This window comes from Aethalodelphis obliquidens, unplaced genomic scaffold, assembly GCF_003676395.1.
Source record: "Aethalodelphis obliquidens isolate GAN/ISIS:26980383/991018 unplaced genomic scaffold, ASM367639v1 scaffold65, whole genome shotgun sequence".
Lineage (NCBI taxonomy): Eukaryota > Metazoa > Chordata > Mammalia > Artiodactyla > Delphinidae > Aethalodelphis > Aethalodelphis obliquidens.
Genome location: NW_020838009.1, coordinates 5831426 through 5846502, shown reverse-complemented (window position 1 = coordinate 5846502; position 15077 = coordinate 5831426). Strand labels below are relative to the sequence as shown.

Sequence of the window (15077 nt, the reverse complement as noted above, 5' to 3'; positions counted from 1 at the left end):
GGTGGCAGACAGCCTGACACCATCAGAGACACGACCAGCTCCCTCTCGGCCTGGTCACCCACACGGCCAGGTCCCAAACCTGAGAAGTCAGTGCTGACACCCACCCCCCGCCATTGCCAGCTTAGTAGCTCCACAGGTGACAGGACTGTTGGTAGAGCAGCCCTGCTCCAGGTGGGACCAGGGCCACGTTCCTCTATGACACCTCAGCTTCCACCGCCACCTCCTGACACACGCGCTGCTCTCCAGGCCACCATGGTCTCAACAACAGACCAGCAGGAAACAAGCAAAACGCCTCTTCTGTCCACTTGGATACACACGGCCAAGCAGCAGGAAAGGTCTGATTCGGTAAAGGTCTTCAGCACTTCTCATGCGAAAGAAGCATCCGTCCCCTCCAGCCAGGGGGGAGTCAGACTGTGGGAGGAGACCCTTTGCAGAGGTGCAGACCATCTGTCCCTCAGGACTGGGATGGGGAACCATCCTGACCAAGCGGGGAGGATTTGGGGGGGCGTTCCAGATTTTGTGGGGTTTCCACACGAGTCCTTGCCGGCTGACAGCAGCCTCAGGCTCAGACTGGCCCTGGCTCCTCCTCCCTGACACCAGGAGGGAGACTGTATTTTGCAAGCTTTCAGGGAACACCCTTCCTGTCCTGGCCAGCCCTTCCTGGGTGGCAGGGCAGGGCACCGTGAGAGCCATGAAGGCCCGAGGAGGGCATTTTGGGCAGCCCCACAGTGACGCTGGTCACAGGCCCTGCGGAGGGGACCCACAGAGGCATATCCAGCGAGGCAGTTTCCCTGGGCTCCAAAGCTTCTGCAAAAGATGTTTCCTCCTTGGGAAGGAGGCAGGAGCCCTGCCCCCAGGAGCCATCCACGGCATGGTTTTCTGCAAATCAGCTGCAAGATAACCCGGTGTTTAGGTTGAAGATAAGGCTCACACAAGACACAGGGAGATGGAGTCTGAGAAAGCCCAGGTCCTGCAAAGAGGAGGCCCAGGCCCAGTCTCTGATCACCCCCATTCCCGTGGGATCACTTCCCCCACAGCCTCCCAAGGCCTCTCCCACTGGTCACTGCTCTGGTCCTCAGGACCGCCCTTTGTGGAAGACGACCCTGAGCTCAGAGAGGTACTGACGTCCCAGGATTTGAACTAGACTCCTCAGGAGAGCGCTGACTGGTCCCAGCCTCAGAGCTGGAACAGCCGGGGAGACTGACAGGCAAAGATACCTAAGGCTCTATGGGGAAGAAAAGGCCTGGCGGCTTCTAGAGAGACACAGCTCAGGACTACTCACGACTCCAGAAACGATTTCCTCCCCTTCTCTACAAAGTCTGGGGTTATCCAGGTACTGTCATTGCAAATCTAGGTTAGTCCCTGCAGGAGAAAAGCGGGAGGAGCTGGGGTTGCTGAGCAAGGAAAGAAGGGCATCAAAACTGAAGTCAGTGGCATGAGAGCCCAACATCTACGAAGGGGTGACTGGTCCAGATGGGCCTGAGGGCAGAGGGCTGGCTCCACCTGAAACGAGTTCATTCCAAAGCGTTCTAACTCCAATCCTAACCCCAACCCACTGAAATGACGAGAAGGTCTCAAGCTAAACCCCCCAGTAATTTGGTTGCTCATGGGCTACACCATGCCAGGTTCTACCCAACTTCTCTGGCAGACTTTACTGGTTCATAAGAGCTAAGGCTGTCGAAGTCACTATGGAGAACAGTATGGAGGTTCCTTAAAAAACTAAAAATAGAGCTACCACCTAACCCAGCCATCCCACACCTGGACATACACCCAGAGAAAACCATAATTCGAAAGGATGCATGCACCCCAGTGTTTACTGTGGCGCTATTAGGACATGGAAACAACCTAAATGTCCATCGACAGAGGAATGGATAAAGAAGATGTGCTACCTATATACAATGGAATATTACTCAGCCATAAAAAAGAACGACATGATGCCATCTGCAACAACACGGATGGACTACAGATTGTCATACTGAGTGAAATAAGTCAGAAAGAGAAAAACAAATATCGTATAATATTGCTTATAAGTGGAATCTAGAAAAAAGGTACAGATGAACTTATTTGCAAAGCAGAAATAGAGACACAGAAGTAGAGAACAAACTATGGACACCAAGGGGAAAGCGGGGGTGGGACAAATTGGGAGATTGGGATTGACATATACACACTACTATGTATAAAATAGATAACTAATGAGAACCTGTTGTATAGCACAGGGAACTCTACTCAATGCTCTGTGATGACCTAAATGGGAAGGAAATCTAAAAAGGAGTGGATATATGTATACATGTGACTGATTCACTTTGCTGTACAGCAGAAACTAATACAACATTGTAAAGCAACTACACTCCAACTAAAAAAAAAAAAAAGAAAGAAAGAAAAGAAGATCACAGTCCAGAAAAAAAAGAACTAAGGCTGTTGAGGCAAGGAGTATGTCTGGGAAGGTTGGCAGTGCTCACGTTGGGTGTTTACTCGGCAGTGTCAGAAGGCTCAGCTGAATCTCTCCCTGCTCTAAACGGAGTCCACATGGCCAATCCAGGGTGTCCCCCACAAGGTTACTGATAAGATGAAGTCCAACAAAAAAGGGCAATCCAGGCTTCCCTGGTGGCGCAGTGGTTAAGAATCCGCCTGCCAATGTGGGGGACACGGGTTCGAGCCCTGGTCCGGGAAGATCCCACATGCCGCGGAGAAACTAAGACCCTAAGCCACAACTACTGAGCCTGTGCTCTAAAGCCCATGTGCCGCATCTACTGAAGCCCCCGCGCTCTAGTGGCTGTGCCCCGCAACAAGAGAAGCCACCGCAATCAGGGGCCTGTGCACTGCAACGAAGAGTAGACCCCGCTCGCTGCAACCAGAGGAAGCCCGTGCGCAGCAACGAAGACCCAATACAGCCCCAAATAATAAATAAATAAAGTAGAAAAAAAAAAAAGGCAATCCTTGCTCCTTCCCAGCTGCCCTCTCTGCATCAGAAGTACTTTGAGCATCTTCCCACCTCAAAACAGAATGCTCAGCTCTCTCAGCTAAGATGGACAGACTGAGAATTCTGGGACATGACAATCTTTTTCTTTTTCTGCCAGGAAAGATCTCTGCAGGACAAGCCCACGTTGCATAGTTTTCCCTTATCAATGGGGTTTTGATATCAGAGCTCTAAATAAAACAGGGTGGTAGATTCCCAGGGAAAGATTAAACTAAAACATCATCACAACCCACAGAGCCAGGAAACAAAATGCCCACAAGCGTAAATACTGCACAAAACCAAGAGAAAAATATCAAAATGGGTGTGATGGAAAAGGAAGAGTCAATTCTGTGGAAACTTTCCTAGCGTGGGCAGCTTTACTTTTAGATAATGTCAGAGGTTCACTGGCAAAACCCTACAAAAAAATATAAGGACTCCTTCTGGACTGCTGCAATTGGGTGACGGAGTGTCCCCAGGGAACAGCTGAGAGTCACACAGATGATGGATGGAACCTCAGGAAGGTCAATTGGAGCCGGTCCTCGAAGGGTGAAGGGTGAAGGGTGGAAGAGAGACTAAGAAAACTCATCAACGAGGTCTTTTAGTTCCAGGTTTGTAGATGGTCCCATGCACTATAGTAGAATTCACAGTAACAGATGTGAGAACTCCCTGCGAGATCTCCTGGGTCTTCTGAGAAAGGGTGCAGAATGAGTGTGAACATGGTTGATAGCACGTAGCGACAAAAATTAAGGGTTTGGGAGTGAACACTTGGTTGTTCCTAAGATATAAACCCAACATTTAAAAAGACCTCTAGTTTTCATGTTTCCACTCTTCTGTTTTAATGAACATTACACACATACACATACACGTGTATGTACATATATGTAAGTCACACGGAGAGCATGGTGTGTAAAGTTGACTCTCTTGATGACAGCTCTGGGATACCAGCTGTCCTGTGTATGAAACAGTATTCAAGACGCCACTGAGGGACTTCCCTGGCGATCCAGTGGTTAAGACTCCGCACTACTAATGCAGGGGGCGCGGGTTCGATCCCTGGTCAGGGAACTAAGATCTCGCATGCCGCTCAGCGCAGCCAAAATGAAAAAAACAAAGAAACAACAACAAAAAAGAATTAAAAAAAAAAAGGACGCCACTGAGCCCAGCTGCAGGCACAAGAGGAGATTTTGGGACTCACTAGATTATCCACCAAGGGGGCATTAAAGTAGGAAGAACCCTGAGCCGCTCAGCATGATGGAAGAGCTCTGGCCTCTCCTCGAGTGTAGGGATGCAGGATCTGCTGGGCAGGATTTGCGAGTGCCTCCCAGGGAGACCAGGGCTGTCCGCGAGGGGACGGGGTCAGGGAGGGGCTCACGCTGGCCTCCCCGAAGGCGGGTCCAGCCCCACTCACCCCCGCCCGGGAGATTCATCTTCGGAGAAACACTTCCTGGTGTATACTCAGTTTTCCCGGAGATGGAGAGCTCAACCCCAACCGATGACAGGAGGATGACTTGGCAACTGGAATTCCCAGAGGCGTGAGGTGGAGCCCAGCCTGGGAAGGAAGGCCGGCTCCGAACGCCCACTCCCCTGACGCTCCCACATACCTGTCTCGACCACCCTCCAGGCTCCTTGTCACCGTCCCCACCAGCCGCCCACGCGACAGCGGGGACCTGCACCAGCCCGCCCGGCTGTACCACCTTCCGCGTCCCCCTTCTTCTCCAGCAGCCATCCCCCCACCCCTGAGCCTCGGCCAACCTCTCCCAGAGCTGCGACTCCCCACTTCGTGAACACACCCGCTGCTTCTCCAGCTCCCTCAGATTCCCACAAAAGCAGAAGGTTCTTCGTTCATCTGCAGTGGGCAGAGGCTTACAGGTGTGCCTGAGAGGGAAGTCTGGGATGCCCCAGGTTGAATTCCAACGAGGCTAATGGAGGAAACGGAGGTAAAAACGTTAGACCCCGACTGAAATTGCAGACCACGAACGTGGGGTGGCACGAGCTGTATTCCAGTCTACTCCCCCCCATGTTCTCCCAGGTCATCAACCCTCCCTTCTCTCTGCTCCTGGCCTTTCTTCCTTCTGCAGCTGGACCTGTAGCTTGACCTCTTCAACGGCCCTCTCATCAACATCAACCACCTTGCTGACCCCGCCCCCCTGCTGGACCCCCCGGGCCTGAGTGCACAGGCCGTCTGCATCCCCCGGCATCCAACCAGCTGGGCGCTACTGGGGGAAAACTGCACGCTAACACAGTGTGCTAGGGCGTGGGGTCTACGGTACAGTTCGTACATCTCTTCCACCCAGGCATCCCAAACTTCTCTCTCAGGCGCACCATTAAGCCTCTGCCCCTGACAGCACACGGCCTCTGCTTAACCAGAGAGGAGGAACCATCAGAATGAACCCCTCAACTCTCCGGACACCCAGCAGCATCACACTCAGCTGCACTTGCAGCTCCTCCTCTCTGCGGCCAAGGATGGGTCGTCCCCCTGCTGGGCTTGGAGCTATCCCTCCCCTTCCCCACTCCCTTGACCCATCTCTCCCCAACCCCACTCCAGAACCTTCCAAATCCCCGGTTATACTCACTCTTCCCCCTCCCCGTGGACATGCGCTCATGGTCTCTTCCCACCGTTAAGAGTGGTCTCCCTCCCCAAGCCCCAAATGCCCTCTTCCTTTTTTATCCACATCCAAGCTGCTCAACGAGCTGTCTCCCCCAGGCTTCAATTCTGCATTCCCCAGTATAATCCTCAGACCCTGCAGACTGGCTTCTGCCCACCAGGTTGCCCGTGACTTTGTGTGGGAGGTGGGAAGCATCCGGGGTCAGCAGAGCCCTGTCCTGCATCCCACAGCCCCCAGAGCGGCATGAACCTGTGTGGGAAGGAGGGCTGAGGCCTGGGGATGGTGCAGCGGCCCTCAGGGCATTTCTGGCCCTGGAACACATGTGTGTGCCCATGTGCGCGTGCATATGTGTGCGTGCATATGTGTGTACCTGTGTGCAGCGGCTGGGTACACACACGCACATATGCACGCGTGTGCATGTGTGTGGTTAGGTGGCTGTGGGCAGCTTCATGGCTACTACCTTGTTCTTCCTGAGACCTGCTGCGATCAGGCAGGAACCAAACCCAATTGATTTACCTCCTATGTGGCTGTGACCGCATTTCCCATATCCGAAATTGAGACACGACGTCTGACGAGAGGTCGGACGTTTGAGTTGGGACCACCCTTGAGAAGCCCTGGGAAAGCTGGCTGCACACACAGCAGGGGGACAGAAATCACAGCCTAGCACCCTGGCCCGATTCTGAGACAGCAAATTCTGCTGGTGAGATGCCCGCATCTCAGCCACCCTCTTTGGCAGGGCCTCGCCCAAGGGCTCCCTAGGCTGACTAAGCACAGGAGCAGGAAACAGAAGTGGCCCCGAGGCAGGCCATGCCTGCCACCGGCAGGAGACGGCCTGCAGCAGTCTCTCCGACCCTCTCCTGGACGGCTGCCAGAACAGCTCGGCAAAGCGGAGGGCGGGTAGCCTCAGTCGCCTCCCCAGCTGGGAGCAGCTCAGATGCCCCCTCCGGCTGACAGGTCCATCAACTCTCCGACGGTCACACACTGAAGTGGGCCCAGGCTTCCGCGGGTACCAGTGTATGTTGGAAGCATGTCCCATCTTCCCCTCTTATTTTCCATGTGCAGGGGAAAGGATACGGTTCCCAGAAGCCTAGGTTTGAACCCTGACTATGTACAACCTGACTCACTGGCGGGCTTACAAGACAGTTTCACAGAGTCTAGGGTTTCTGTTTCTTCCTGATGGGACCTCAAACAATGAGCTCTCTGTGTCCCTGCACTGTTATTTCATCACTGACACTGATCTTCCATGTCAAACAAACGTCACTCCTCGTCTCTCTTCCTCCCTCTGTTCTGAGACCCAGGAACCATCATTTCCTGAGGTCAACAAGCGATGGAATGTTATCTCAAGGGGAATTCTGCTCCAAGAAACCACAGGTCATTGTTTCCTTGTAAAGGGAGGCTGTGTAAGGCGAGCGCAAACTAGGCTGGGGAGACGTGTGCCCCTATTTCCGAGGCTAGCTCTCTTTTCGGGAACAAAGCACTCCCTGCTATTAAAATGTATCCTAAGAAATGGGTGGACATCTAAGCTGGGGTTCTGTCTGCACCAAGGGAAAACTAATACACGCTTTTGTTGTTGAAACTCGTGTCTTGATTTGATTAGAAACTCCGGGGTCATTCGAGGTCAAAGCGTGCTCCACCTTCTCTGTCCTTCTCACCCAAGCGGAGCGGGGAGGATGGAAGGCAAAGTTCTCGGGGAGGAAAGCGTCTCAAGTGACAAGACTTTCTATGGACTTGGAGACGCCAGGAAGCCCAGGAATAGGAACGAGATGCATGTTCCTCTTGGATTTGGGGAAGGGGTGCTCAATCCACACCCACAACACGGGTAAAAGGTAGCCAACCAAACGTAACTGCCATGGGGATGAGCAAACTGGCGGAGGCCATGGGTCCGGGGCTCAATACGGACATCATTCTGCTAAAAACACTTATAAAATAACCGAAGTTGTCAATCCAAACTGTGGACTGTGCGTACCGGAGAAAGGTATCCGTAACCTGGGGTACGTTTTCAAATGCATCAACCACCAGGAATTAGGAGTGCTTTGATGGGGCAGCGGGGGAGGAATGTCAAGGCAGGCCCCTCCATAAGTAAACTGGGTACAGATGGGCATTTTGCTAAGACTGATCTTTGCCCTTTTCTCCATGTTGCCAAACTTCCTCCCATAACTTGAACAAAATAATAAAGAAAAAAAAAGCCACGGGGCTGGGCCGGCCTTGTCCTTCAGGTATGCGGTACATCTACCACCACCGGCTCCCACGGGCCAGTATCCTTCTGTGAGGCGGTCTGTTCTCAGGACAGCCCCACAGAGCCTAGTTAGAGATGCTGTCCTGTGGCCAGTGGGTGATACAGCTCTTAGGAACTTAAGGTCCAGTTTTATATCCTACATCCAGAACAGGGCCACCCAGGTTTCTTATATTTCTCCTTATTTTCCACGGTAGAAAAAGAGGCTTTATCTTGACTGTTTTTCTAAACTTGAACTCTAGGTCTGTCTTTTAAAAAAGAATCCATTGAAACGGGCAGTCAGTATTTAATTCAAAAAGCCAAAAGAGCTAATAATTTGTTACTTAACTTTTGATCATCCAGGCTGGGGTTGGCAGGTTTGCTAATAGTTACCTGTCCCCGGGCCAAATACTGGCACAGAACGAGGCAATGGCTTTCTTTCAATGATGAAAGACATTTAAACCCCTGTTGGTCCCAATGAGGTGATAAATGGTCTTGGCTTCTTTAAATCTAGGGAACATAAAGTAAACTCACCTTGAAAATTTGCTGGGACCTTCTCCATCTTCATCATCAAAGTCCATTCTGAAAAGTCAAGATCACGAGTGAGCATTCATTATACGTAGGACATTTAACTGGACACATGAGCTGGTGTCACACACAGGGGGTTTTATTTGGTCAGATTGCTCTCCAACAATCCCAACCCTTGGCAGTGCAAAAACCAGTATCTCTACACGGTCATTGTACAGGTTTGAGACAAGAAAGGGCAGAATGAAAGGTCTACAGCACCAGTGCCATTAATTATATGATTGGGGACTTCTGCAAAAGTGCTGGAATATCAACTCGAACCCTTCTAGAACCCTATACAGGCTGCCAGTGGGTTGCTCAGGCTGTGCTGGAAAAATCAAACACCCCTTATCTCCCACCACCTTTGGGGACACCTGCTCCCCTCCATATCATTTATTCCACAGGGAGACTTCCTTCTTTAAATTATTTTGTGGTATATTAAAAGACTGAGAAAAGCCCAAGAGGGTTTCAAAAACAGGAAGTTTTAAGGGCAATGAAGGGATTATGAGGGAAACATATACTACTGGTTGTGCCATGTGAGGACTTGGCTGGCGTGGATGAGTCAACATGGAAAGGGCATTTAAGGCCATTAGCCTATAAACTCCAGGTCCAAGTAAATGGGTGTGCGGGAGAAACAGTCATTTGGGGCCCAAGCTACTCAAAGTGCCTGTCTGCTTACTGAAACTCACCCAATAAATACTCAAGATTCCCACTTCATTGGGCCTCTCCAAATACACATAAAACAAAAAGTTTTGATAGATATTTCTTTAACTGATATCCCAAACTCTCCTTCTCAAAAAACAAACAACAAAAAACAGTCCTCTCTAAGGTCAGTTAATTTTACTCCTGAAGATGTTAGAGCAGAGCAGGTACTTATTTAAGGTGTACCCAGAGTCTTCGGGAACAAAACAGAAATGGTACAGATGTCTTAGCTCTCCTGGACATTTGAGGGAGGTGGGATTCCTTGGGGGAAGAACGTCTCAGAGCCACTGCATGCCCCATCTTGTTCTCAGTGGAACCGAGGGACTAAGTGGGACAGTTTCCGTGGACCCCAAGCAGAAGGGAGGTCGGCCTGCCTGGTGGCCAACAGCTTGCCACCAGAGTGGTGGGTGTGCTCTAGGACCACAGCTGCATATGCCAGGGCTGCTGGCCTCACACGGAACGCGATCTCCCCCTCAGCTCTCAGGGTCGGGGCCCCAGTGGGTAATGGGTGATGGGGGGAAGGCACAGGGCACCCAGGCCACCAGGAAATGGCCAGTTGCATAGGAAGAGCCACCACGGGACAAGCACGTGGGAGAGGCCCCTAATGAGATAAATCGTACTCTCTAGGCTTTGGGGTTACTTGGGGGACCTAGAGACTGTGATGACATAGGGCAAAGGAACATTGTCTTCTTTAAAATGGTATCACATGTTTATTTTTGGACTGTTTTATGTGCAGTGTGGCCAGAGTTCTAATCTGAGTTGAACTGATGGGATCCCCTGCCAGTTTGGAATCCCTGATTTCCAGGCACCAGGGCTTGCACTGGCTGCTTGGAATAAAAGAACAAAAGGCATTACATAACTGGGAGAGATGACAGCGATGTTAACAAAAATACTTCTGCACAAAGAGGAGGGAAGACCGGGAAGAAAAGTGATAAGAAAGGGAAAGTAGAGTTAAAACACCACTGGGAGAGACAGACATGCACGCCCCTACAATGCAGACTGGGCAGCCGGGCACCAGACAGCAGCTGCAGAGTCGCCTATGTTGTGGGAAAATGGTGGCTGAACGCACGACTTTCTAAATGAAGCAGAGTCATCAATATACTGCTTAGCTACTAAGCCATCACCTCACCTTTCCTGAAAAATCACGTCTGGGAGATAGCACCAAAAATCCTGCTCCCAGAGCCTCTGGGCCTCTGCAGAGCTACAGAACCACACTGCCACCCAGTGTTCATCACGGGTAAGAGCGACTTTGCTGCAGACATGAAGGTTACTTAACACCCCTGGGCTGGCAAAAACAGACTAGTGCTGAGAAAAAGAACTCGCACTTTCAAAATTCTAATGGATTTATGCAAGCATTTAGCAAAACCTCAAGTGGGTGCGACATGTACAGTTATCTTTAAAATGCCTTTCAGGTCAAGTTGATACGAGCGTGATAATCTGGCTCCTGCAAGATACAATTGATTAAGTCAGCCTTCCCTCCTCAGGCTGCACGATCTTTGGGGTATTTAGGGAGACCAACTGTCCCGGTTTTCCCAGAATGTGGGGATCTGTGGAGGTACTGGGCTTCAGTGCTAAACCTGGGAAGGTCCTGGGCCAACCAGGACAGTCGGTCACCAGAGTTTTCATTAAGGACAGCTTGTCTCTTTACCTGAACCTCATGCAGCAGACGGATGGGGAAGCAAGCCATACGGTAAACGGTCCCAGTCTGGATCAGGTCAGCCCAGTTGAGCAGAGAGTGTAAGAGAGGGACGGCCAGGCTCTGGAGCCAGAGTTTTCTGAAGTCTACTGAAAACTTAGGAAGCAGTATTTGGCTATGAAAACTTAGGGACCACAAAACTGTGCCTTCCCACCTGTGTAAGCGTGTGATCACATGCGTGCTGCCACATTTTGAAATGCATAACGTGGGCGTGAACTCAGGAGAGAAATCAGGACACAAACGACCGTTCAGATCCTCAGGGTAACTCACTTGACCCCAAAGCGGTCTCACTGCCCATCAGCCACACAGAAAACAATTCAACTTCTGAGGACAGAGGGACCTTTCGGAGGAGCGCTTGCCAAGACGCTGCCTTTGGGTCTTCTGCCACCAATTCAAAGGCTCCACTTTAAATATGACTACAATAGCTGTGCTTTTCTTCTGCTGTAAAAACTCTGAGTAAATCATCCTGTATGTCTTTTATGTGTCTCTATTATACTTAAGCATCTGGATAATAAGGGAGAGAAATCAAAACATGCCTTTTAAGTCCTATTGTATTCACTTTAAAGGATTCCGTACAATAAGTGGATGATCTAAGAGTCCTCAAAAGGTGGGCTGAGAATGCATTTTACCTCACTTTCCTGTTGCTGAGCATGGATTCTGACCTCGATAAAAAGCCGTGAAAAGCATTTCTGAGCCTGCAGCTAGTTACAAGTGAGTGCTGCGGACCTGCCTGACAGAGATTGCATAATAATAATAATGCATCGTCAAATATGAGTCAGCAAATCATTCACTTATGCTCTTATGAGAGATGATGAGACGCCGTGCCAACAAGGCTGGTTCTAGAGTGCAGCAAACGAGCGACCCCAGGCCAGCGTGAAGTTGCTGCTGAAAAAAAGAGAAGTGACACGGGTGCGAGCCAACACCCTTCCTTCAGGGCCTGGGCCAGCTGACTGGGGCTACAGCAACACTACTGCAGAAATTTGAACCAAGCAAAACATCTGCTTATGTAATATGTCTTTTACTCAACCACATTCCAGCAGCCGTGGGGTTAGACTGCAGGGAGATGCTGGCCTACTGGCCGCACACAATTTGGAAATCGTTTCCCTCCAATGACGATATTTTAGAAGCCCAACATTTGACTCCAGGGCAGCGGGAAGGGGCTGGTACACCCAGTGCCCTCCAGCCTCACCCTCCCTCCCCACCAAGGGCTGACTCTGGGGATGGGCACAGCCTGTCTAATGACAGCCACTTCCCCTGTCACTTGAAAAGCACCAAGTGTGCCCTGTGGATGCCCCCCCATCCCACCGCCTCACTGGGATCAGGGAGTTCTCTACAAAAACGCAATCCAGGTGACTTGCTTCTGGTCACTTCTGCCACACATGTGGAATCACTTTTCAAAGAATCTGAAACTTCTGAACCTTCACCTTTGTCCCAACTGCTAGCAGAACACGCTGCTTGCTAAGATGCTTACTGGCGGAGCCGTCAGGGGACAGGGAAAGAGCATTCATCAGAGGATCCACGGCGCTGGGCCAGGCATGTGGCCGGGGCATCCAAACCCCACGAGGGGTCACTTCTACTTGGCTCTGAAACACTAGGGCTGGGTGGTCATCCTGGGAATCTGGGACACGTCCCTCCACCGGAATCACCGGGTCAGAGCGGGAAGACCTAGACAGGGAATAGGGGGCGGGAGGCAGGTCCTTACCTCTCCCAACCACCCACTCCTTTGCTCTCTCCTTCTCCCCTTCCCTGCATCTCCAGCTGTGCCCCACAGTCTCGGAGAGAAGGAGGAAGAGCACCGTGGCAGTGACGGGGGAGCGTGCATAAACGCGCCATGGTGCAGGGATGGGCGCCGCAGTGGGGTGACCTGCCCTTTTTTTTTTTTTGGTACGCGGGCCTCCCACCACCGTGGCCTCTCCCGTTGCGGAGCACAGGCTCCGGACGCGCAGGCTCACCGGCCATGGCTCACGGGCCCAGCCGCTCCGCGGCATGTGGGATCCTCCCAGACCGGGGCACGAACCCGCGTCCCCTGCATCGGCAGGCGGACTCTCAACCACTGCGCCACCAGGGAAGCCCGGGGTGACCTGCTTTTTAATGAATGTGACTTTCGTCAGGACTGAGAGCGCAGGGTGCGGTCTGCGGGGCGTTAACACTGCTGTGGTTGTTCTACAACCACGGTGGCCTCCATCACAGAATTTCAGCAAAACACGTAAAATACCAGATGTGAGAGTTACTATGGAAACTGCCCTGTAAAAATGGAGGTTTCCTTGCTGAGACGCAGAGGATACATCCCTCAGTCACAGGGGCTTAGCAGAAGGAAGCGCGGTTTGCCTGCTCTTCCTTCTGACGGGGAAGCCCGGCGCACGGGCTCCAAAAATGAGGAGAATAAAGGACGAGCCCCCGAGGAGGTCGGCTCCTTGATCTGCCTTTCGGAGGCGCGGGCCCTCATCCTGCTGGTTGGGTAGCGTGCCATCAGTTGCTGTTCGTCCCCTTGAATCTCTGGTTTCTTTGCTTGCTGTGGTGCTTCCTTGCTTCTAAGTGGAAGTGACCTCTGGGCTCTGTCTCAGTCCACCCCAGGTCCCCCTCCACCTCCAGTGTCACGCCGTGTTATGTGTGACCTGGTAGGGAAAGGGGCAGCCTGGAGGACCTCTTCAGAAAGGAGACCGAGTCCACTGTCCGGTCATCAGCTCAGGCAGCAAGCAGATGTCAGGGTCTGGACGCCAGGAACTCGGAGGTCAAGGAGGGCAGGAGCCTCAGCTCGCCACAGCCCAGCCCTGAGCAAAGCGTAGGCCCGGTACACACCCTGCGGGAGGGGTGGCAGAGGCTCAGCGACGACTCCCCTGCACGGAGAGGGCTCCTTGTCCTGCAAACACTGGGCCCCAGCATCTCTGCCTGTCCTTGGCCCTGGCCCAGCCCACCTTCCTGCATCAAAGAGTCCTGTGCTACAGAGGTAGAGGACAAACGTATGGACACCAAGGCGGGGAAAGTGGTGGGTGGTGGTGGGATGAATTGGGAGATTGGGATTGACGTGTATACACTAATATGTATAAAATGGGTAATTAATAAGAACTGGCTGTATAAAAAAATAAAATAAAATTTAAAAAAATTTTAAAAAGTGTTAAATATACAGAAAAAAAAAGAAACAGAAAGAGTCCTGCGCTTCCTCTTCTTAAAAAGGACTGGGCCAGCAACGAGGCTCTGTCCCCAGGGAACGGAAGTTAGCAAGCACAGACATTTAAAATAATTTTTAAAAGGCCTGGCATCTTAAAAAAAAATTCAGTAAATTTATATGTTGACATCAAGGGCATTCTTTCAACAGCCCACACGCCACTGAGCTTAGCACCTAGCTAGCAGGAGTAGCTGGTTAAAGGAGGATGTCTGGGTTTGTAGTCAGCCCCAGGGCAGGCTGCTTCCTACTCTAAAGCTGATCTCAGGAGTTCTGCCCCAGGTACCACACTGCTCCTGAGAGCTCTGCTGGTCCCGCTGGAAGGAACGCTGACCCTGGAGGGGAGCGGGCTGAATGGAGGGGAGAAAGCTGGGGAACCAGACTCCATTACGCTCTCACTAATCACCAAAATCTTAGCCCTTCTTTTAAAGACTACTACACACACAGCAGTCTTTTCACCATCTCAAATTATAACGCTGAAGGGGCTTTTTCATCCTACTCCATTCCATTCCAGGTCCTCATAACATACCTGCTCCCCCTCCCCCAGCCCCGTTTAAGAATCACACTGGTTTAAAAGTGACTCTTAGGTTTAAAATGATGGACCATTTTACAAATGAGCCTGGACCCTTGTCTTCCTGGGGAGACCTGGGTTATTGGAAATTGCATTAATAGGACAAATTGATTCTATTTCATGAAAGTATTTGTCTATCAAATATTTGTCTCTCAAATATTTCATTGAAAATAAAATTGATTCAATGAAGGAAAGGGGTTGGTTGATATACAGAGTCTGAAAATGTCGGTTATGTTTTTCCTGCAGGGATCTGTGTTGGTTGATCGGTTTCGTAGATCTCTGCACAGCTACAGACACCATATATCATGAGTAGATGTCGTTTTGGGTTCCATCAGTTTAGGAATGATGGTCTTTCTGGTCCCACCAGAACTTAACACTGTTACCAACTTTACTGGCAGAGCAGGTTACAACGTAAGCCGCCCAGCCTTGAGGTGCTGGGCTAGAGCCAGTTTTTTGGAAAGGAATTCCTGCACACCACCTAGCAAAGATGGGTAGACGGAGCAAAGAACAGAGAGCACCAGAGGGATCTTTGCTGCCCACAGGGGCTGAAGCTCGACCTGCAGGGCTGCCCTCCGGCTGGTGGGCTCAGGCAGAGGGATGGGTAAGTCCC

At 51.3% G+C, this 15077-nt stretch overlaps 1 protein-coding gene across 4 annotated transcripts in view; it reads right to left on the bottom strand.

The window, feature by feature from the left end:
• The window catches only part of ARNT2 (aryl hydrocarbon receptor nuclear translocator 2), a 194158-nt gene that overhangs the window by 130924 nt on the left and 48157 nt on the right, over positions 1-15077 (bottom strand). For all 4 annotated transcript variants that reach the window (XM_027089167.1, XM_027089169.1, XM_027089166.1 and 1 more), the window contains exon 3: positions 8306-8353. In XM_027089167.1, coding sequence (XP_026944968.1) covers positions 8306-8353 — 48 coding nt within the window. The remainder of the gene's footprint in view (positions 1-8305; positions 8354-15077) is intronic.